The 22250-nt window shown below is 38.0% G+C and overlaps 3 protein-coding genes across 3 annotated transcripts; all 3 read right to left on the reverse strand.

The window, feature by feature from the left end:
* Nucleotides 1-3696: 3696 nt before the first annotated feature.
* On the reverse strand, nt 3697-6270 carry LOC139141403 (uncharacterized). Its single transcript, XM_070711025.1, has 4 exons — nt 6215-6270; nt 5223-5547; nt 4554-4655; nt 3697-4026 (listed from the first exon to the last, which is right to left on the reverse strand). The coding sequence occupies exons 2-4, from the start codon at nt 5520-5522 to the stop codon at nt 3889-3891; spliced, it is 540 nt and encodes a 179-aa protein (XP_070567126.1). The 5' UTR covers nt 5523-5547; nt 6215-6270; the 3' UTR covers nt 3697-3888.
* Nucleotides 6271-9862: 3592 nt separating this feature from the next.
* On the reverse strand, nt 9863-13185 carry LOC139141404 (uncharacterized). The gene is made up of 4 exons (XM_070711026.1): nt 13135-13185; nt 12213-12542; nt 11566-11667; nt 9863-10813 (listed from the first exon to the last, which is right to left on the reverse strand). The coding sequence occupies exons 2-4, from the start codon at nt 12507-12509 to the stop codon at nt 10655-10657; spliced, it is 558 nt and encodes a 185-aa protein (XP_070567127.1). The 5' UTR covers nt 12510-12542; nt 13135-13185; the 3' UTR covers nt 9863-10654.
* Nucleotides 13186-18817: 5632 nt separating this feature from the next.
* On the reverse strand, nt 18818-21914 carry LOC139141405 (echinoidin-like). Its single transcript, XM_070711028.1, has 5 exons — nt 21826-21914; nt 21439-21451; nt 20229-20628; nt 19698-19777; nt 18818-19049 (listed from the first exon to the last, which is right to left on the reverse strand). The coding sequence occupies exons 1-5, from the start codon at nt 21877-21879 to the stop codon at nt 19021-19023; spliced, it is 576 nt and encodes a 191-aa protein (XP_070567129.1). The 5' UTR covers nt 21880-21914; the 3' UTR covers nt 18818-19020.
* Nucleotides 21915-22250: the final 336 nt, after the last annotated feature.

Genomic DNA, 22250 nt, shown 5'->3' on the forward strand with positions numbered 1-22250 from the left:
CGACAAGGTTAGTGTAGTAATCTAGTATAGTGTTTAGTCTTCAGTAGTGATAAATCGGTACGACAAAATGCAGTAAATATGTGGGATTTTACATGAAAATGCCACGCCATGTGTGGCGCGCTTATTTTGTATGCTACAGGGCCTTCGGCATTGTAGCTCTACTGGTGAGCGAGGTCGCAAAAACCAAAACTCACCGACCGCCTCACCGTAGAGCTACAATTTTGCAGCTAACAGCAGCACTGAGTACGAGATCGGCATTGATCGAGCAGACGATCTATCGATCAAGCAGACTACCCAACCCGCGAGCGCCTGTGGGTTACTGTATCAGATCCAACCAAAAATCCAAGGTAAAACCTCCAAGATACTGTAAATTATAGATTAGCGTTGGTAGAACACATACCGGCGGTAGCCAGTATCATGGATGTTAAAAAGAGACTGCTAGCTCCATGATTAATCATGTCAGTACATCGATCATTCGATGCTGAGGTGTCTCGTGTGTACAACCTCATGCTCGAGTCAATACAAAACACAGTCGTTTGGAGAGCTACGCTGAATAGCTCTCCAACCGACTGTGATACAAAACTACAACTCACCTTCATATTCAAGTGCCTCCAGTTCTGTTGTGCACACTGTGCACTGTCACAGTGCATAAATGGCCGGGTTATGCTGCGGAGCTATGTTCCGATGCCGGTAGATGCTTACACCCGTATTTGCCTTGTTGCCACTTCCGGTATTTCTGTAAATGAAAGGTCTATACCAATGCACCGCATGAGGGCGCCAAATATATGCGCCAGATTATGGAATGGGGGCACCGTGGCCCAGTGGTTAGGGTAACGGATTCACTGTCAGAGGTGGTGAGTTCGAGACCCGGTTCAAGACCCGGTAGGTCCAGAGTAACGGACTCACTGTCGGAGAACGGTGAGTTCGAGACTCCAGCACGGTGTTGTGCCCTTGAGCAAGGCACTTTACTCTTCAGTGCTCCATTGGGGGTTAGTGGGTTATTACCTCATCTTCAGTGGAATGGGCTCACGCCTGTTGGATGATGGACTAAAAAAAAAGGAATGGAGGGAAGTGTCCTCTTTATGAAAAGTGGTCAAAAAGTAGAATTTTAAGGTTTAAGGACATCTGGAATGATAACAGAGAAGACTGGCTTCAACAATGGGAAATAATTGCAAAAATCAGAGGAGGTACAAATAGACATGTGCAAGAGGAAATTAAGACAGAGTATGAAACACTCCTCAGTGCTATTCCAGATTCCTGGAAACAAATCATCACTTCAAACATCCAAAACGAAGTGAACTATGATATTTTAGACTTAGAGATTATGGTTTGTAAAAAGCGATGTCAAAACCCAGTCACTTAATTGGAAATTAGTTGATAAGAAATGGCATGCAGTCGAAAGTCAGATTGGTCAAAAATGGGCTGAGAATCTATAGTCTCAATGACAGCTACAAAGCTACTTTATTCAGCCGTCTTAATTCAAAAGGAACTCAGTAAATGATTTAAATTGAAAGATTTTCCATAGAGGCCTAGTCACAGGAAGCTTGGCCAAAATTTTCAATTTAAGTGATGGGATCGAAATGCCATATTTGTGGCCAAGAAGAAACACTTGAACACATCTTATTTGAGTGTAAATATGTAAAAGAAATCTGGCAGAAATGTATTTCTTTCTTTGTCAGAAAACACAACTTTGATAAAATATCAATATCAAAAGATTAGCAATTGCAGGAATCGAAAATGATAATAACGCAACATCTGACATTATTTACTGTATTACTTCCTTTGTAAAATACACAGTTTGGAATATTCGAAATTCAGTTACTCTTGATGGGATTAAAGTTTCCCTTCAATCCTATGTTATGCAATTAAAATGTTATCTTTCCTCATGGATGAATACATTATATTTCACTTATAAGATGATGAACAAAGCTGAGGATTTTATCGCAAAGTTTTCAAGCCTTGTAAGACTTGAAGGAGAAGAATGCATCCTGAATGCATTCATATGATGATCTTTGTAATTAAACAGCAAATTATTTGGGTTTTTTTCAGACAAGTTACATTGTAATTTGAACGCATTCACAGTTATGTTGATTTGTTTTATTTGCTATAGTGTTGGAATAAATTTATCTTTTCAAAACAAAACATCGGCAACCCGGACACTGTTCAAACTGGTGTTTGAAGTTAACAAACAATTTGGCAGTGTTAGTAATATGTCGTAACGGTGCCAAACGTAATAATTAACAGCCTTCAATGAATTATATAAAAGCACAACCAAACTTGCCAAAGATGCAGAGAACTTGATCAAAAATATACAACAACATACAAACATCGTTCAAGAACTAAAATGTCGGCCCTCTAGGCCTAAAGTTGTACTAGCAGCGTTGACGGGGCCGCAATCCCAAAGCAGGTGGCAGCAGAAGAGCAAAGCAGTGCTTGCAGCATAACAATAAGTGGCATGTCTCGTCAACAAAGGGAAAGAAATTGTACGAGCGTGAAAGTTGTAGTCGCTGAAATACAAAGGTCATCCCAAAATTTATGACGTCATATTCAGACCCTATACTAGCCCTAGTCCGGCAGGAAACTCTCCCTATTGGTAAGTTTTATATAGGTATGAACTTGATGAAATTACTGAGGTATGCCAATGATAAAGAAACAACGCACCTCAGCTGCACTTTATGTTGCTGTTGCTGATATCTGCAAACGTAGGTCAAAGGTCGCCAAAGGTCATCGCAAAATTTTGGGGGAAAAATGTGGTCCAATATTGACTTAAGGTAGTATGCACCTCGAAAGTGAAAGACTTAAACTTTTGCTCTAACTTTCCTTAAGGAATCTTTCAATCATTTTCTTTCAAAATCAAGAATAAAAATAGGGGGTCACCGTGCAAATTTTGGTACTAGAGAAACAAATTACCCAAGATTTACCGATATTAGAAATTCAAAATGGCCGCCATCCCTGTGTTAACTCTATGGAGAAAAATAAAAATTTCGAATTTCGAAAAACTAAGCCGGTGAAAAGTTTTCTTTCACCAAGAGCTCTAAATGAACCCCCACATGTGGTATATCAGAAGAGAATTGTAAAAGTTTGAGAGTCCGAATGTCTGTCCCCGAGGCGCGATCTACCTTAAACCAAACCTTTAATTTATACGGTTGTGGAGACATATGAAAGTAGGTCAAAGGTCAGGCAAGGTCATCTAAAAATTGTTCGAAATACTTTTGTCCCATACCAGTCAATGTCTTACAAAACCAAATGCCTAGCCTTAGAAGTTTCTGAGGTAATGCCAATAGATCAAGGCAGCTGGGTGACACTGTCATTATTTCAGTCATACTGCGAATGTATTTGAACATTGAAATGATAAGTGTGCGTATCACATATATATGTACTTATTTTAATTGTCAAGCTGCACTAATAAAATAAACCATCGGATGTAGATAGTTGACGATGACTCATTAGGCCTATATATTAATAAAGCACGTTGAATTGGAGCGTCATTTCCTACAAAGCATCGATTGAATCGGTAGACACATATCTCAATAATTAGCTTGTCATCTAAGAATGATTCAGAAAAACTTGCAGCTTTCATAGTTTACCTATCAGTACTTCTGGAGAATTCTGGAAACTAAATGTTTTGATATTTAGTAAGGATACGACGATGACTTGCTTTCCATTAATGAGTGAAAAAGACAAATGGTCAGAAAGTATATTCATGATGCTCTTTAATAACAATATAATACAAGTTTACACGTCAATCATAGAATATTTCCATTCAAAATTTAAATATCTCATGCGAACAAGCAATACAGTCAAAAGCTGGCCGTAGGAATGTCATAATCGTATAATATCTGACTGGACTGTAATGATGTGAGTCTTCTCAGGGCTGTTGCCCTCAGGTTAGTCTTCAGATTCTTTACAGTAGTAGATGTCAGTTTCTCCACACACGTCATAAAAACAACGTCGGCTTGGTCTTGTGAAAGCGACACCAACGGCAGGATTCCAGTATACCCCGTCAGAAATCCTGGACGGACATTTCTACATAGCAAACACAGTGGACGTCAGGTAATGATGTAGTGTAATGCGATAGTTAACACTACTACGGTGAGAATTGTCAGCTATATAGAAATCAAGACAGTAGTATCGCATTGGTATTTCGTACGCTGTGGGATAAAAGCACAGCTATTCTACAGACCAGAGCGTGGAAAATCAAGAGGGTGAGATCATTGGGTATATTTCTTTTAATAAAGATTCACTCCTATTGCAATTATATAAAGGTCGACGTTGATGTCACATTAAGTCTGTTTTACTTTATGCTCCGGAAATGCTATTTGAATTGATAGTGCCCAAGCTCTGACTGTTTCAGGTAAATGCAAGACAGCAATTATATCGGTAGGTCTGTTATTTCCTCCCTACAAATTTATTAAAATAATGGCAAAGACCATTGCGTCAAGTTAACGTATTGTTATATGTTGCTGCAAGAAGATTTCAGTAACAATTTGCATTTTGAATAATTTTGTGTCAGACTCACATTTGGTCCAGCAATGAAAACTCGTATCGCTCACCTCGACGGGGTAACAGTAGTACTTCATAGCATCGTCAATGTCTTCATATTTATACTCTCGACAACGCTTACATTCTAGGGATTCGTCCGATATCTTCTCACCCTGAACGAAAAGACTGATATATTAGGATTTTGTTCAGCCATTGACTTACCTTGAGAATGTATCAACTTTGAACAAAGCTATTCGTATCAATGACACAAGCTTAAGTTGAAACACAATTTTGGAACATAACATCAATTGTTACATACAAAACCAAACGATATATGGGGCGACACGTACAAGACAGACCAATGTCCGACAATGTCTGCGCAGTCATGACATTTTAAAAGATAAATAAATTTAGCACTGATAACGTTTTTGTGTTCGTTATTTTGAAGTATATGTAGCACCGTCAGTACGGAATTGTTCTTTTCACCGTGTGCAAACACAAAATTATACTATACTAGGGACGAAATTCTTGTTAGCCTCCTTACATTATACTTTATTTTGTAAAGTCAATATTTTACGAATATGTACAATGAAGAATAAAGACAGTTCAAAAAATCAAAATTCCTGACCCATTGGAAATGTGTGGGTTCTAGTACAAAGCTGATGTCCCTACCTCCAACTAATTCCTCTTAGTATAAATTGGTACATTGTAAACATAAACTAACGCCATTGGACACTTACGAGTTCCACAGTATCCACTGTATCCTTTGGTACTAACACTGCACGGAGTTTTCCATCGGCATTGCTGCTGGTCAGATAATAATCAGTTGTACTACTCGGTGGATCTACGAACTTGTTCTTGAAAAACCTGCCAGGGTTACTGGGACACGGCTGATTTGGCGTAATCTCCATGTTGATGACACCATTCTCATAGTTCGTAACCAGACTCAGAGCACACGTCCTTACCTCGCGATGCTGGGCACGAACAACAGCAGCAGAAGATATGATAAAAACTAGGATGCACGATACGGTGATTTTCATCTTGCTATCACGAACTCTACACGATCTGTAGATCATAAGAGATAGTTTCGATTAGGTGACTTAGGCCGTAATATACATGTATGCTTTCCGCAAGTGACTCCCCAAGAGGATATGAGGATGGTACGAAACTTACTTTATTTTATTTGTACCTAAAATGGTGCAAAGTCATCCGCTACGTTTCAAAGTGTACTTAGATTGGGTCACCAGAAAGATACATTTCCACAGCATAAGAAACAATGGAAACAGCGAAATTGGCTCAACCATGTATAACAGATTCCTTAACTTTGCCTGCTTTCTGTTTATTGTAACTATTAATGCATTTTACCAGCTATGACTACAGTTTTTCAAAACATCCAGACGTTTCCTTTGCCCCGATGATTCTACACTAAGTGTTTTTCTGTTTGTTGGGTTTAGCAATCAACTCGGTTACACAAATGCCTAACATATTGCATATGGTACTGTAACAGAAACAGTTTAAAAGATATTTAGAGTTTAAATAGCCAGTTTGCATGACCATTAGATAAAATATAACCATCGTATTTGTCTTCTCATCAAAACATGGTATTGGAGTCAATATAAACGGTTCCCAGAAAAGAATAACCAACCAGGAAAACAACAACGAGACAACTATCTGAAGTCGATTGTATGACATTGTGTGGCAATATTGGATAAGAAGGTGTGTATTAACTCACCGAAAACAATGAACATAGATGATCTCCGATCTCCCTGTCCTTAACTGAGAGCAGAAACCGTCTGCTATATATGAAATCCCACAGCAGTTTGCTGTAGTTATTTTTGGAAGAACATGTCAAGTATCAGAGAATACGACATGATCGAAGGGACATGAGCGATCTGAATGAGCGTGTCTCCTACTAAAATCATCAAGGTAATCGATCGCTTTCTATTCAAAGCATGCACCAGGAAAGTAGCTGCATCTTTGCGCATTGCCGTATTAACTTTAGCCCTGTGTTGGCAGACCTGCTTTTATAAGTCGTAGAATGTGTGCTAAAGAACCGTAATTTAAATCACACGTATGTACAATTCCGAAGTAAACATTTTGCATGTTTCAACCCTCATGAATTCTTTACCAAAGACAACTTTCCGCCGCAAAGTGTCGTTCACAAATGTTCATCATACAACAAGCCTTGAAGTATTCAAGAGAATGTAAGAGCTTGAACGTAACAGAATTTTAAAGGTGGAGAAAAGGTGAAAATTTTGCTAGCCAAATAGTATGAATCGTAAAAGTTGGCAACCAAACACTTAAAAATTCTTTAATCTCGCCTTATGAAGGTTACGCTTTTTGCTGGATGAAGCTGTCATGACTAAAGTAAAATGACGGCATGAAAGATCTGCATGGCTGTTTTTTTAAATTTGCATCTACTTTACCAAAGTAATCAGTACTTTAGTAACATAAAGTTGAATAACCGTTTTACTTAGCCTTGTGCTATTTAGCCTAGCTTACTGACATATTTCAATTCATCGCGTGATTTTCTTTTTCTTTGACGTATATACTCGACAATGAACTTCTATTGCATTGTGTTTTGGTTGCGGCTTTAATGCCCTTGACGCATAATTGAGTCTGAAACATTCAGATCTTAAGTTTCTGCATTCTGTTGATAGCTTTGCTTCAAACATTTGTGCGTTTGCATCTCGAAGAAACACTTTGTCACACAAAGACGATTAATGTTTGGTTAATGTGTGAATGAAATGTCTCCTTACTCTTAAACATGCGAGTAAATCTAGGCAAACTTTACTGAAAAATAAACGTAAAACACACCTGTCAGTATCGACACATCGGACATGCCGGGTCACCTTAGGAGATTAATTGAAAGGTCAACAAGGCTGGATAAGTCAAAACAGCGGAATGTGTAAAAACATGAAAAGAGCATATTTTAGAGATTTTTTATGACATACTAAAAAGCGCCTTCTCAAAGTTGATTGATGAGAATGTTAGCAACGTCGAATTCGAAACACGCATGTAACTGGTAACATGTGTGTACATGAGAAACTCCACACGGAAATGCGAGAAGTTGACTGCGATTTTATCCTCGGGCAGTTTTTATGAGGGCATGCGGGTATAGAACTGCCAAAAGCATGTTCTCTATTTAAATCATGCCGTTCGGGAGTTGAACATCGACATGATTTTCTCAGTACACACAGGGTAAGCAATGGAAAAATATCGAAAAATAACTTCATCACGGGCAGAAAAGATTTGTCCTGGTCTTCGTTAGCGTCTCTTTGATAACGCGTAAAGTCATTTTCTCTTTCTTTGATGTGTTCAACGGAGTCCTCACCAAAGTATTACCAAACATGCACTGGCACACAGCCAAAAAAGAATAGACTCTATTGTTTTAAGCTGTCTTCCGTCTGCACTCGGTAAATATCCAAAAGGGAAAAGATGGTATTTTGTGGTTATTTAAATGTTCTACTCATCTCTAAATTGGTCTGGGAAAATAGAATGGATGTATCATTTCACCTCTTTCTCGAAATGTAAACGACCTCAGAAAAACGGGGTTTTCTTGGCCACAGTGTTTTGTTTTTCGATACCAGCCGTTTTGATTGTTTTAGATATCAATACATAGTGTTTTATCCACAAACAGTGAAAAGCGTCGTCTGACATGAAATCCATTTTCTTGGTTGAATTCCAGTCTTCCCACCACTGCATCGACGAACAGACATCTAAAGGCGACCCCAGCAGCCGCTAGAAGAGACCAAATGGCAAGCCAAAAGACTCAAACATGGTCACTTATTCAATCTCACATCATCCTGGATATGGGTCGAGTGAAATAGCAAAACGTTAAAATAATGAGACTATATCCCGTGCTCGAGAGCGTTTTTAGCCTTGAGGCAGTAGGGAAGCGTCAGCTTTTAAAATCAGCGGAAGAAAGTTAGCCCGATATTCGTTGGAAGGAATTTGATCAGGTTGATTTCGAGGGCTTGTTTATGATTGGAGTAAAAGCGTGTGGCAAAATATGTAGTTAGGAGAGGATTGAATTGGGAGAGGGGAAAGGACAAGTCCACTAGTCGAAGTTTAAAGAGGGTTACGGTGGACGCTAGATAGGCGAATTTTTAAATCGTAGGGTGTGGTGGGCAATTGTAAATAGCACTCTCTTTTGAAATTCGTCGTAATTGAAACACTTCTGCCCTGCTAATATTTTCTGATAATCGATCAGCTAGTTGGATGTCCCTGAGTTCAGCGAATGTTTTAAACCTCGTGCTGATGACGAGTAAAGTGAATGTGAGAATGACCCTCTGATATCTATGGGATAATATATACTTTAGATTCATTGAGAGACATGGGCGTGGTTCTGGCATAAGTTTGCGCAGTCTAGAAGTACTAGTAATAGCAAACAGCGGCCTTCTTCTTCATCATGGACCAATAATCCCGCTCTTTAGTTGCTTTCATAAAATGTGGCAGTCGTTACATATACGCATGCGCCAGTGCTGTGATATGATTTGACAGTTACTGGATAAGTCATTAAATCTCAGGAGACATACAACTTGGGTGTTTTCAGGGTCGAAAATTTGATATTTTGCCAAAAATTTTGCACGGTGTACATGCTTTTGTCACACGATTACGGGCTTGTATCAACCGACTCCAATAGGAATATTTCCTTCGCAAATGTAATTCTTGCGATTATTGTTCTGGAGATTTGAATTTATTTCTATTTTGTTTGTTAATATCTCATAAGACATTATCGAAGCGAAACAGCGGATAAAACACAGTGTGCTAGATGTAAAAGTTATCAAAGGCTGTAATTAATAGGTTTTTACATAAAAACGAGCATGGCAGGCACTATCTATATTAAATTTCAATATGGCAGATGTCCAAGTAACAGCAATGCCTACTGGGATTTACACGTACTCAAGTTACTCCAGCCTGGTAAGAGCAAATCCAATACCGGAAAAAGAACAGTTTAAATGAAAAGAAAAGGATTAAAACACATCGACAGTTACAGGTAATGGAGTTCATTAGAATCTTCATGTTTATTCACACTTATGTGAGGTTGTTAGTATTTGCTTCCAGCCAACACGATTTTTCCTAACCATGAGATATCGTAGCGTAACATTCCTATACCCAATAAGATAACTATTCATTATGATAACTCAGAAACGTCTCACTACCAATTGTCTGAGAAGGAACATTTCCCAACTCTGAGAGAGAGAGAGAGAGAGAGAGAGAGAGAGAGAGAGAGAGAGAGAGAGAGAGTCACGGAGAGGCAGAGAGGGATATAGAGACAGAGATCACTCGTCTCAAAAATACATGGCCGCGATAACCAGTATTCGTAGAAGATAGAGCGCTGTACTCGCGTTATGATACTTTTGTTATTAATTTCTTTACTTTGCTGCACGAAACAATCCAACTTCAATGAAGGATAAACCTAAGCTAACCCTCTCTGAGCTACTGCCTTCGCTGAACAAAATTCCATCTTTCGCCTAAGGCATGCTATGTCTAACCTAAACCACGGTGACCTCAGCATTTTCAACGTTCCTTTGGTAAAGCTATGATGACCCTATTTGGTTTTCCTTGGGCCAGACACACGGATCATCCTATAGTGTTCTTGTCACTGTGTTGAGTTATTGGCATTGACATTGCCACAATGATTCGTCATATGAGTGATTCCTTTAAAAATGTCGTTCCGATACACCACACACCATTGATGACATCAATTCCTATACTAGGTTTATCAGCAATATTAGTTCCTGCAGACGGTGTATCGTATTATACTCAAACACTCACTGGTATATTCTTTGTTTATCTGCGATGTACTAAGTATCTTCCGAAGTTAACTTAGGAAGGTGACATGGAACGTTGCAAATTTTAGCAATCCATAATTCAAGAATTTCTTGAAGCATCAAAGTTTGGATTTTGTTACGGTACGTGTCGGTGGCACTTCATGCAGTTACGAGTGGAAAAAAAAGACAAATGCTCCACTAAGAATATTTATAATGCTGTTTAATGAGAATGATAATGATAATTAGTGTTAATATATCCATGGAAACTTTTGTTCTGAACAGACAATCTCGAAATTTAAATATTCCAATGTGAACGAACAGAAAAAGGTTAGCATGGCGTAGAAATACCATAATCGTAACACACCATATCTGACTGGACGTCTGGATGTGTGTGTCTAAGGGTTGTTGCCTTCTGGGTACCCCGCCAAGTCTTCACAGTAGTAGATGTCAGTTTCTCCACATACGTCATAGAAGCAACGTAGGCTTGGTTTTGTGAAAGCGACAGCAACGGGCGGCTCCCAAAATACCCCTCCAGCAATCCGTGACGGACATTCCTGCGAATGGACCAATAGTGGATGCCATATAATGATGTGGCATAAAGCGATTAAATCGCCAAAATTAACAAGTTGGAGAATTGTCGACCAAGAGAATCAAGGCATGACTATTTCTGTGGCTTCTATGCTCCAGGGAAAGCACAATTCGGGATTATGTTCAAAACCAAAATTGTAACGTCAAAGTGCAGTCCAACATAGTAATTTTGTTTTGCTGGTGTTTGCAGAACCAGAAAAGTCAAAAGAGCTGAGATCAGGCGACGGGATTTATCTGTTAAGCCCTATGGTTTACTTTGATTGCTTTTCTTGCGCAGGATTCCCACACAGAATATATATATATATATATATATATATATATATATATATATATATATATATATATATATATATATATATATATATATATATATATATATATATATATATCTCGATGTATACAGACGTCCTCGTGGGAATATAATAGCATAGAGCACTATATATTATATATAATATATATATATATATATATATATATATATATATATATATATATATATATATATATATATATATATATATATATATATATATATATATATATATATATATATACAAAATGTATACAATGTGCCCTCCCGGTTATCACCATAATGGCTTTATGGCAATCTCTGAACTTGGGCACAAAATACCCCTTGTATGTATATATATATATGGACGTGCATTTGAAGTGATTAGGTGTTTCAGACTCAAATATAGACAAAAATCGGGTGGCTCACCTCGATAGGGTAACAGTAGAATTTTGCAATATCATCTTGGCCTTCATATTTATACAGTCGACAACGCTTACATTGAGCCGATTCATGCGATATCTTGTTACCCTGAAAAAGAATGAATGTTATGATGTTTTTCAGCCTACAACTTGAAGAGGTTGATTTAAATTGATAGAGAATGTATCGGCACTGAACAAAGTTACCCACTTCAACGAAAGTTCAAAAACTACTGCAATGCGGAAATTATAATTCAAAAAATAGAACGGCACAAAGGGACGTCTTTTGCTTTGGTTAAAATAGCCTGGAATAGAAATGTACTATCATGATATTGACAGAATACCCATATACAATCGGTAACATATTTTCATCTACTTGAATTACGTTCACCCGAAACATGCTGTTTCATAATGTGTACAAACACAGGGGTTTTAGCATAGCATGGCCAAGACTCGTGTAAGCCTATATACATTCGCGGGTAAGGGCAATGTTTGCTAATTAACAAAAGCAATTCATTTAGTCGTGACAGTCATGGTGTTTGTATATTTAAAACCGTACGTCTGTTTTAAACTATATCGCTAGTCGTCTATACCTGCCCTTTTACTTGCCAAGATGCGGGAGGGGGTGTTGATGTAATTTTTAGAAACGAGGCTTACGAGTTCCACCGTGTCGACGCTATCCTTCGGTAGTAACACTCCATGGATTTTGCTATCATCTCTGTCGCTGATCAGGTAATAGTCGATTGTACTACTTGGTGGATCTACTATGATGTTCCTGTAATAGCTACCGGGGTTACTTGGACATGGCTGATTTGGTGTAACCTCCATGTTGATGACTCCATTCTCGTACTCCCTGACAACATTCAGAGCACACGTCCCTGCCTTGCGGTGCTGGGCTTTGACATCGGCACAAGACATGATGAAAACTAGGAAGCATGAAACGGCCAATTTCATCTTGCTACCATGAACACCTCATGGTCATCTGATCTTAAAACATAAGTCACAATAAATTAAATTGGGAAATAATGATGCCGGCACGACTTTATTTTAATTATACAGGCAAACTGCAAATTCACCCATTTCTTCTTAAATGTGCGGTAAAGTATAGTTTGGTTAATAATAGAAACGCACATGATTTCTAAGCATACGACACCATATATGTGGGTTTGGCAGACATGCATCGGCAGTTCCTTGCCTTTTGTTTGTCTTTGTTAAATTTAATTATTGACGTGTTTTACAGGGTATGACTTACATATTGGAAAATCTGTACACATGCCTAAACAATGTATTTTTCTGTTTGTTGTATGCAACGACCGACCTGGTTTCACAAGCATCATGATCACAAACTACCCTCACTTATCTTTTTTCTGCAAGATTTGAGAGATATTACTCTGATGTTGAATAAGTTGATATGTACATGCAGTAGATAAATATCTGAAAAAATGTCATCTTGCCGCAAAAGGGTATGCGAGTTAACATACTGCGCTCAAAGCCAAAAGGAAAAACGATTCAGAAAACTAAAAGACAGATTTCAGATATTGATCACATGGTAACAATCGACAAGACGAGACATACATACTCACTAAAACAATGCGCAGAGAAGCTGGTCATCGATTCCCGGCTGCAAACTAAGGGCAGACATCGTCCAACTCATCATCATAAAGCTCGATCGATAAACAAGGCAAATTAATACATGCTCTTGAAAAGAGCGTGTCTGTGTCGGTTTAAAAGCGATGATCAAAGTGATGGATCTCAGCTGAGCATGTCCTATTCTAAAATTGTCAAGTCAAAGGATCTCTCTGTGTAACATCGGGGAACCGGCAGTTGATCAGCATTTACATGTAATACGCCCCAGTGTGCGAGGAATTGTTTCTTTAACCTGTGATTGGTGATAAGCAAAATAACGTAAAATCACATAATATACTTTACTCTCCTCCAAAGTGAACTTTTAAAAGATTGTATGTTTTCTCAATTGCCAAATAATTGCACCATTAATTGTCTTTCAAAGACTTTGTTTAGGTGACAGTATGTAAAGCAAGAGAATAAACAAGAGTAACGAACTACCTTGTAAAAATTGCCAATAGTTGACATTTAAAATATCTACCACTCTCTTAGTCAAACTCTATGGCCTAAAGAACGGTGACATTTTGAAAGTAATTTTGAACGCACACTGCTCTAAAATCAATATTCAATGTTTAATAATGATGACACTTGGTTCTTTCCGTCTTCATGCAGGGAATGAAAGTGACTACAGGTAATTATCATTGCTATTATGACATTCGTAGTTTTAATGAATATTCTGCCTGCAAACCATTAGTCATCCAAAAAGAAACAATTAGGCAGCAGGATATTTGAATGTAACAAAATATTTTGGAGTTGTAAATATTTTGCGAGCAAAATTATATGGTTGTCAAGTTGACCGAGCAAATACTTTCGAATAAAAATAAATCTCGTCCTGTTAAGGCTGTTTCAATAAAGACTGGAAACTAACGAGGGCGCGTTACTGTCGTTAAAAATGATATAAGCAGCAGTATGAAAAATTAAACAGTATATAACTTGGAGTGCTTTCCCCCTGCACTACCTACATGACTTTCTCAGCACTGTCGCTAGGTGATCCAGGTTCTCACATAAAATAAATCACTATTTTACCAATAAGCAAAAATTGGCTAAGTTGGCATTTGATAAATAATTTATATCAAAACTTGCAACTGTTCCATTCCTAGAGTGATTTTAAAGGATATGTACCTTTTGTCTGTTTTTTGTCTTGGAGGAAGACGGCACGGTGCTTCCATAATGTTTTAATGCCTTCCATGAATTAAAGTGTCTTTTTACTACGGTCTCTATCGAAAGGTTTACTTAAACGTTTGCGCTTTTGCATCGGGATAAAGAATAATGTTTTAGTTTGCACGTACTAGAGATGAAAAAATTGAAATATTTTTCTTTGAAAAAAACATGGATAAATCCCTGAATGCTGTACATCGTAACGAATAGGGTTTCATTTTCAATGTATCGGGCATGCTGGGACATGTCAGGATATTGCGAAACTCAATGAGCCTATAAAGCAAAACGCTATATACAGAACGTGCGAAAACATGAAAAAAGGCAAATATCCATTGACGTCAACTAAAGATACTGTGAAAGCGTTCTCTCATATTTGATGTATCTCAAATTTAGTTAGCGATTTATCAAAGCTAAGCGCAAATGCGACAGGGAACATGTGAATACAAGAGAAAATCAACGGAAAACCTTGAGCGGTTTGGCATCGATGTTATCGTCAGTACGATCTAAATAAATCACATTACAGACGTTTTTATTGTTTCTCACCCCGAGTTAAAGTGACAAATAGTCTTTGTCCTTACTTCGGCCAGACACCCTATCAACGACCGACAAGATACGACTATTAGGCCATTGATATGACGTTGGGTTACTATAACAGTCCAATATTAGCGATTGCTAGCGCAGACAATTAGGATAATTAGGACAGACAGAGAGATACAATCGATTCTCTTTGAAATAATTACCATCTTATAGAAAAATGATCACCAATTTTATAATCAGCAGTGCAAACTAGATGAGTCCATTGAGATGGACATTTAGTCACAATAATGATAATATTCTTTGAAATGAAACACAAAGGTTGTTGAGAGACTGAATGGGGTACAAGCCCCGTCGCAGAGTGTTGGCCGGGGGTTGAAAATCTTTGGCGGTATAGGTACTGTACCCATTGTTGTTTTAAAATTTAAGCGCTCGCAATTCTCTGTGAAAACATCAAACTGTCGAAACGTCGTCATTGATTACGGTCAGTGAGTCACCGAAAGAGACCCATGTTCTCCAATCTAGATCAGAGAGTTCGTCGTGTACAGGAGTGAAAGGTGAAATAAGAATGTTATTCTTAGCAAATCATCACAAAGCATACAACAAAGAAACATGCAAACACACAAACTTTGTCTGTACCCTGTCTGATAGGCATAAGTTGGTCTGGCGATGAGATCCGACGTTGTGCTTATCTCAGTCTGGGCGAACGAAAGTATACCGAGAATGCTGAACAGAACCTGTAGAGACAGCCTCGTTTACAAAAAAACATTGCTGAAAAGGCTCTACAAAAGGGTTTAAACTGTACAAAGAAGTTGTTGACAATATCAGGCGCTACGACAGTACGACATCCTTCATGTCAGCCATCTTGTTGCAATGCTGTATGCTTGGCTATATACACCTTTTGAATTCGAGAGGGCGCATCAAAACAAAGACTTAATTTTGTGTATGTCGACGCAAGCGGACTCAAACTGTTAATCCCCTGAGTTTGCAAATTACAAATAGTGTCACAGAAATGTTTCCAATTTTTTCCCAGTCTGAACGTAGTAAAAATTACGTCGATTGCCTTTGTTAAAGTAAGTCGACACTCCGTCAATAATTGACCATGGTATATGAAAGTCCTGGACCTTGCTCCTGAGAAACCAAATCAACTTTGATAGTTCGGTACCGTTTGATAGTCCAGTAGCGTGTCTTGATAGTGAGGCCTAAGTAAACCTTCTGCTTATCGACTTCTGTTGAGAATCTGGCCTTCAAGTTGTAGGAAATGGCACATCTGGCATGATAATCAACTCTCAATGGACATGAAGACATATACGTCTTGTGCTTCTAGATCTAGCAGAGTTGTGCCTTGCTTGATTATTCGACTAGCAAAAGCTAATTTTTATGTTTCCATATGGAGTAAGCTGTTTCTCATTACTCGTAAATCTATCTGAAGCAACGGGAACATGATACGAAAGTGCGCGCAAAACATATCGCTATTGAATAAAAGTTTATCCCTGCGAACAGCCAGTGTAAGTCGTTTCCAAACAAGCCATTTTACCTCTTATCCTGATCGTTTTATGAAAAATGAATATTAGTTACTTCCGAGGGGGTGGGAAGACGTTATGCAATGCCACCCAATGATGGCTAAATGTAGCAAATTCAAGTAGAACATCAGAAAATAAATACTAGGTAAACAAGTAAATAAACATAGTAAACACTGAAACATGCAAGCGAAACAAGCTTTATTTTACACCATTTGATATTGTCATTGATGTTTACAGGCCACGTGATCGATTTGAGAGTTATTATGATTTTCTTGAAGTCAGCTTCCGTAAATATTCAGCAAAACATGGGCGAAATGTACGACGTTCTTTGAAACTTTGCCTTTTATTATATACTTCGTCGATACCTGGTGGTATCGGATTATGCACACTAAGCGATGCTGCCGTAAGAGACTTAAAACCTTGCTATGTTGTAATCTAAGAAAGATCCTGTGTATGTATTTAACGTTCTTAGCCCTAGTTCAGTGAAATATTGCAAGTTTTACTTTTATAATGTCACATCACAGTTCCTTAAACATTAATGTACGGATTGTGATATTAGCCATGATCCCAAAAGACGTTTCTTCCATTTATCCATTGCATCTGGAAATGAAAGAAGGTAGAAATTGCGTCCACTCTTTTTTTTATTCCACATGTGCAACCCACTCACCAAGGATGTAATGGAAGTCAACTCAGTTTTTGCGGATAAGGTACATCATGCGAAGTACATCAAGTGGGCTTACTAAAACCATGTGGAAGCAATAGTTGAAATTACTATGGTTTCTTATGGTAGAACGCGCCTCGGAGACAGATATTCGGACTCTCAAACTTTTACAATTCTTTTCTGATGTACCACTTGTGGGGTCCTTTTTACAGCTTTTGGTGCAAGAAAACTTTTCAACGGCTAAGTTTTTCGAAAATCAAAACTTTTATTGCTCTCCATAGGGTTAACACAGGGATGGCGGCCATTTTGAATTTTAAATATCGGTAAATCTTTCGTTATTTGTTTCTCTAGTACCAAAATTTGCACTGTGACCCCCGTTGATTATCGTTGATTTTGAAAGAGAATGGTTGAAAGATTCCTTAAGGCAAGCTTGAGCAAAAGTTTAAGTCTTTCACTTTCGAGGCGTATAAAAGCGTGTTCTCACCCCTGAAAATATGTACATGCAAGTTGATGCCAGATTTATGTGTTTCGTTCGGAAAATGTTAAAGCTTTTATAGATGTACGGGAAAAGTGGAAACCAAGCTGGATTGCTATCGCTTCTAATGTTACACTGAAGAATATTTTCTTAGCCGTAGGAAAAATATTTTGTAGAAATCTGAAACAAAAGAAATGAGGGGATGAGTTTCATTTCCCCATTCCTACACTTTACCAAAGTCTTATGGACGAACTTCTGCCAAAGTTGGCATCCAGATATGAACGTTTGAGAAAAATTGGTCAAAATTTTTACATCTCGTGATAATGGAGTTATAGATAACTTTTGGAACTTTGTTTACCAAGCATTTGAATGAGGAAAGACGCATTAGGTTGTAACACTTAGTAATGACGGGTGCGTTCTGCATCACTATTTTAATGTTTACTTTATTTATTTGCGATGGACCGGTTGCCTTCAAGCGATAAGAATATAATGACAAGAAAACCTTTCCCATTCTCTGTACACTGACGGACAGGTCCTTTGAGCTTCATTCTGCGTGCGGCACTCTGAACAACGTCAAGTTTCTCCGTTGTTTGTAGGCACTGTAATCAATCAGTGGCGCGAGGTCATGTACAGTCACGTGTGACGGTTTCGCTTCAAGACTTACAATATACTTTCAAAAGACTTTACAGTGATAATAAGGAGGTTTTCCAAACTTATGGAGAATACACGTCACAGAATAAATTCCCACCTTTCTGTGACAGGAGCAGGAGCAAGATCGTTTCGTGAAAGAAAGTTATATTTTCTTTCGAAATAGATCACTGCGAGTATGACGTATTCTATAATTAACAGTATGGAATGAGTCATGAAATTTGAAACGGATTATGCATATCATAAACTATCAAATCGAATGGGCTTCGGGGAAAGATATTAAGCTTATTTTGAAACTTGTAGCGTAAATGAAGTTTTTACCGTCCTACTTTTGGGTAAACCGAACCTTTAAATTCTACCCTTTAGCGTGAGCCTATCTCAGTTACAGCAGCTATTTCGAATGTCATCATACATTTTTCGCTCTTGTATACAGATAGAACTCTGAAAATGTACCGTGATTTGTATCCTTAATTTTAAAAGGCAATCGCTCAAAGTTACCATCGGGAAAGCAGTGCGCAAAAGTCAACCATTAGCGTTCCATATAAATTCAAAAAAATATATGTCCGTGAAAATGTGGAAAAGGTACTTCTTGGAGGATAAAGCTTCATGATCACACAACAAAGGCACACTCACAACAACATGAGGAGCAAAATACATGCAACATTTTATTTATCTATTTCATATGACTTTAACAGCCACGTCATGTCTAACATTTACTCTTTATCTTAAAGTTCTGAAATATTGTCCAGAAGATTTTGTTTATGGAAAGGAAAGCTGATAGACCAGCACGACTGTCGTGTAGATTTCCGCAACAACAATAGCTGAGCTTACACTTGGAGACCATTATACATCCTCGGAGTGACAGAAAGGATCTGAAATAAGGTTAAAAACAAAAAACCTGCTTTACACATTTCTTTATGTATTTCTGTATGTGCGATGTGTGATAGTGAGCATGCGTGCGTGTGTGCTTCACGAACTCTACAATGTGTGGAGCGGTCTCAGTCAAAAAAATGTAACAACTTAGCCGGCTATTGAACCACTCTTTTTTTGGAGTGGAGATTTAGCCGAGCGGTTCTCTCTGGCCTCTCCGCTAGGCGACTGATGCCGTATGTTGTGGGTTCGAACCCGATTGAAAACTAGCCGTATTTAAAGCTTCTCAGCGTGGAGAGACTGCGTTTGTCTGTACACTCAGACATAGGCACAGACAGACAGACAGGCAGCAGACAGACAAAAACACACACACAAACACAGAGACACGATATAAACTCTCTATATAAAGTATCGCCAATGTTATATATATATATATATTATATATATATATATATATATATATATATATATATATATATATATATATATATATATATATATATATTGTCAATGTTTAAGAGGACAATTTCTCTGAAAGCGATTACTGAAGCTTACGCCAAGCATTCTGTAGATATTCTTTGAATTTAAACTGATTTCGGCATTTAACAAACTGCAGTTACGATCTGTTTCTCATCAACAGTCTTACATACCTGGTACTTCACAGACGATGCCCTTTGGTCGGTAGTCGCAGTACTCGTCATCCCACTTGCCATTGTGTCCGAATCTGAACCTGTCGACAATTTACAACAATCTTAAGACTTTAATATGAAAACGCGATATCGCGGATTAAGTTATTTCGGCGTGTATATTTTTCTCTATAGGAATTCATATGTTGATTGTTTGTATACAGACTTAGTAAATTATTTATCTATCTAAACTCAGTTTTCTCATAGTGTTGTGCTTTTCGTACTTATCAGTTACGGTTGCGTTAGTACATATCATTATGTACAATACCACGTACTCTAGAATCAGCATAGTGTGGTATGAAAATTACATAAAAATTATATAAACTGCAGCTTCATTTCGTTAAATTCACGCGACCAAAGTATTGCTCTACGGCGAAAGCTGATGCAGTCATGCCGGTGTTCGACTCACGCGAGATACGAATACAAGATACGAGAAAATTTGTCTGAAAGCTTGACAAAATGTTGGAATACTCAAATGCTAAAACACTACCCTACCATAATTGGGTGCAGTCTTGTCCAGCACCAGTCTTTTTTGTGTTGTTGTTAGGCTCTCCATCGGCATAGTTGCGGTAATCGGTTGGACAGTCGCTGCCACCATCACTCCAGACGTATTCTCCCTCAGTTACCCGATCCGATAGTCCGATCCAAAAACCGTACTTAGTTATGCAGTCCGGTCCATCGATTTCATTATCCTGGATGTGTTGGCGCACTTTGTCGTCAATATCTTGGGTTCTCAGTACTGCAAGCCGACCTTTTGGACCACCCTCCTGTATCGAGCGTTGTCTGCAGAATTGTCTGGCGTTCATGTTATAGTGGTGGTCATCGTCGGGTTGCTGGCAGTAGAACTCGTACACCATGCACATACAGTCACCATCAATGTGTTCAGTAAACGAGCCTTATAAAAAGAGTTGTATAAAATGTTCGATTATTTTTCATTTGCACATTTATGTGTCGGGGCGGTCACGCTTTTCAATTTCCACTCCCGAGGCTGGGAGTGTATTTGTCTGACTATAAACGTATAGGTAGTGTTGACCTGAAAAGTAATCCTCTATAATTGTCAAATAATATGCAAATGTCTTGTAATATGTTGCCAAGGCCTTAATGGCTAGATAAAAGTGATGTTCGTTTGACGCCGCCATCGGTATTATTGTAATTTTAAACCAGAAGTACACCTATCACTGGATTGTAAAATTTGCAAAATTTGTAGACATAAGGAAACAATGCACAAGAGCAATCAATGGTATAAAATACTTTGTCTAACAAAGGCTTCCAAGCTTTCCCGTCTCCATACTTGACCAATTATCCGTTGAAGCCTTCTTGAATTCAACGGATAGACATAACTTTTTTACATTTATCATGTTACGAATAATCTATCAGAAGAGCGAGATTTAGAAATTTGTACTGCGCAGAAACATGTGACTGAATGAAGTGCGCATCGACTTCGATCTTTCTAATAGGATCAAAATGAGTGCGCATTTCTTGCTGGAATAAAAATAATTGTAAAACAAAGGGATACAAAGTTTGAATTAGACGAGAAACCACCAAGAATATTAAGTGTATCACTTGAAAAGCAAACACATTAAAACTACGCTTTTGGATTGTCTCACGCAAGTAATCGAAAAATCTAGCATTAGACAGTCGAAAGATGCTTGTTTATTTTTAAGTGGTCACGGACAAAACTTTTAATAAGGAAGACAAAACTTACTGTGCATGTCATACTGTGCAGCAAACGGGTCCGCAGGTTTTGAAAGAGAACACAGTGACAATGAGAAGTAAGAGGACAAGGAAGAATAGAGGACATTCGAAACAGTTGACATTAAAATTTAAAGTTGATCTCTCTCTCTCTCTCTCTCTCTCTCTCTCTCTCTCTCTCTCTCTCTCTCTCTCTCTCTCTCTCAATAAATGCCATGACCGAAAAGGCGTAGGTAACTGACCTGAACAATGTAGAATGAACCCTTATGATTGCACACTTTAGCGGCTGCATATTATCGTAACAAATTTCAATATGATCTCTATATACACAAGCTATAACACAGCTGATTGCGCAAATACAACGATTCAACAGTATGCACATACATTATCAAATGCTTACCGCATAAGATGAGTATGCCATGCATCCGAGGATGATAAGAATTTTGAGATCCATTCTTGCACGTTGTTTCTGAAATAAATCATGGTGAATCTCTCGATACAATGATGCTATAATGTTTAATCGAAAAAAAAAATCGAAAATTTATTTCCACGGGACTAGAATTGTCCAGATCGCATTGTTAAAAGAGATATGTTTATAGACTGCATGGAGAAACAAGAACAACTTCAATTAAGACAAACCTCGATTAAAGACAAGCAAAAATATATTTCAGCAGCATATTTTGTGAAAACGAAATGTGAGAAAGGTAATGTTACGTTGAGTAAATGAAGCCAAGCCAACTCGATAAAACTCGCATTGCCCATTGCCAAAGCATAAATCTTCTGACATAATAAACAAGTCCTATAAGTTAACGAGAGTGAAAATTG

The sequence above is a fragment of the Ptychodera flava genome, chromosome 10, assembly GCF_041260155.1.
Source record: "Ptychodera flava strain L36383 chromosome 10, AS_Pfla_20210202, whole genome shotgun sequence".
In the NCBI taxonomy this organism is placed as follows: domain Eukaryota; kingdom Metazoa; phylum Hemichordata; class Enteropneusta; family Ptychoderidae; genus Ptychodera; species Ptychodera flava.

What these genes read in the sequence shown, in the direction of transcription:
- LOC139141403 (XM_070711025.1), bottom strand. Translation starts at nt 5,522, where the DNA reads ATGAAAATCACCGTATCGTGCATCCTAGTTTTTATCATATCTTCTGCT. An exon ending in CAGTGGATACTGTGGAACTC is followed by an intron (nt 4,656 to 5,222) that starts GTAAGTGTCCAA and finishes CTTTTCGTTCAG; the next exon opens with GGTGAGAAGATATCGGACGA. An exon ending in ACTACTGTTACCCCGTCGAG is followed by an intron (nt 4,027 to 4,553) that starts GTGAGCGATACG and finishes TTTGCTATGTAG; the next exon opens with AAATGTCCGTCCAGGATTTC.
- LOC139141404 (XM_070711026.1), bottom strand. Translation starts at nt 12,509, where the DNA reads ATGAAATTGGCCGTTTCATGCTTCCTAGTTTTCATCATGTCTTGTGCC. An exon ending in GCGTCGACACGGTGGAACTC is followed by an intron (nt 11,668 to 12,212) that starts GTAAGCCTCGTT and finishes ATTCTTTTTCAG; the next exon opens with GGTAACAAGATATCGCATGA. An exon ending in TCTACTGTTACCCTATCGAG is followed by an intron (nt 10,814 to 11,565) that starts GTGAGCCACCCG and finishes GTCCATTCGCAG; the next exon opens with GAATGTCCGTCACGGATTGC.
- LOC139141405 (XM_070711028.1), bottom strand. Translation starts at nt 21,879, where the DNA reads ATGGATCTCAAAATTCTTATCATCCTCGGATGCATGGCATACTCATCT. An exon ending in CAAGACTGCACCCAATTATG is followed by an intron (nt 19,778 to 20,228) that starts GTAGGGTAGTGT and finishes AATTGTCGACAG; the next exon opens with GTTCAGATTCGGACACAATG. An exon ending in CATCGTCTGTGAAGTACCAG is followed by an intron (nt 19,050 to 19,697) that starts GTATGTAAGACT and finishes ACCTTATTTCAG; the next exon opens with ATCCTTTCTGTCACTCCGAG.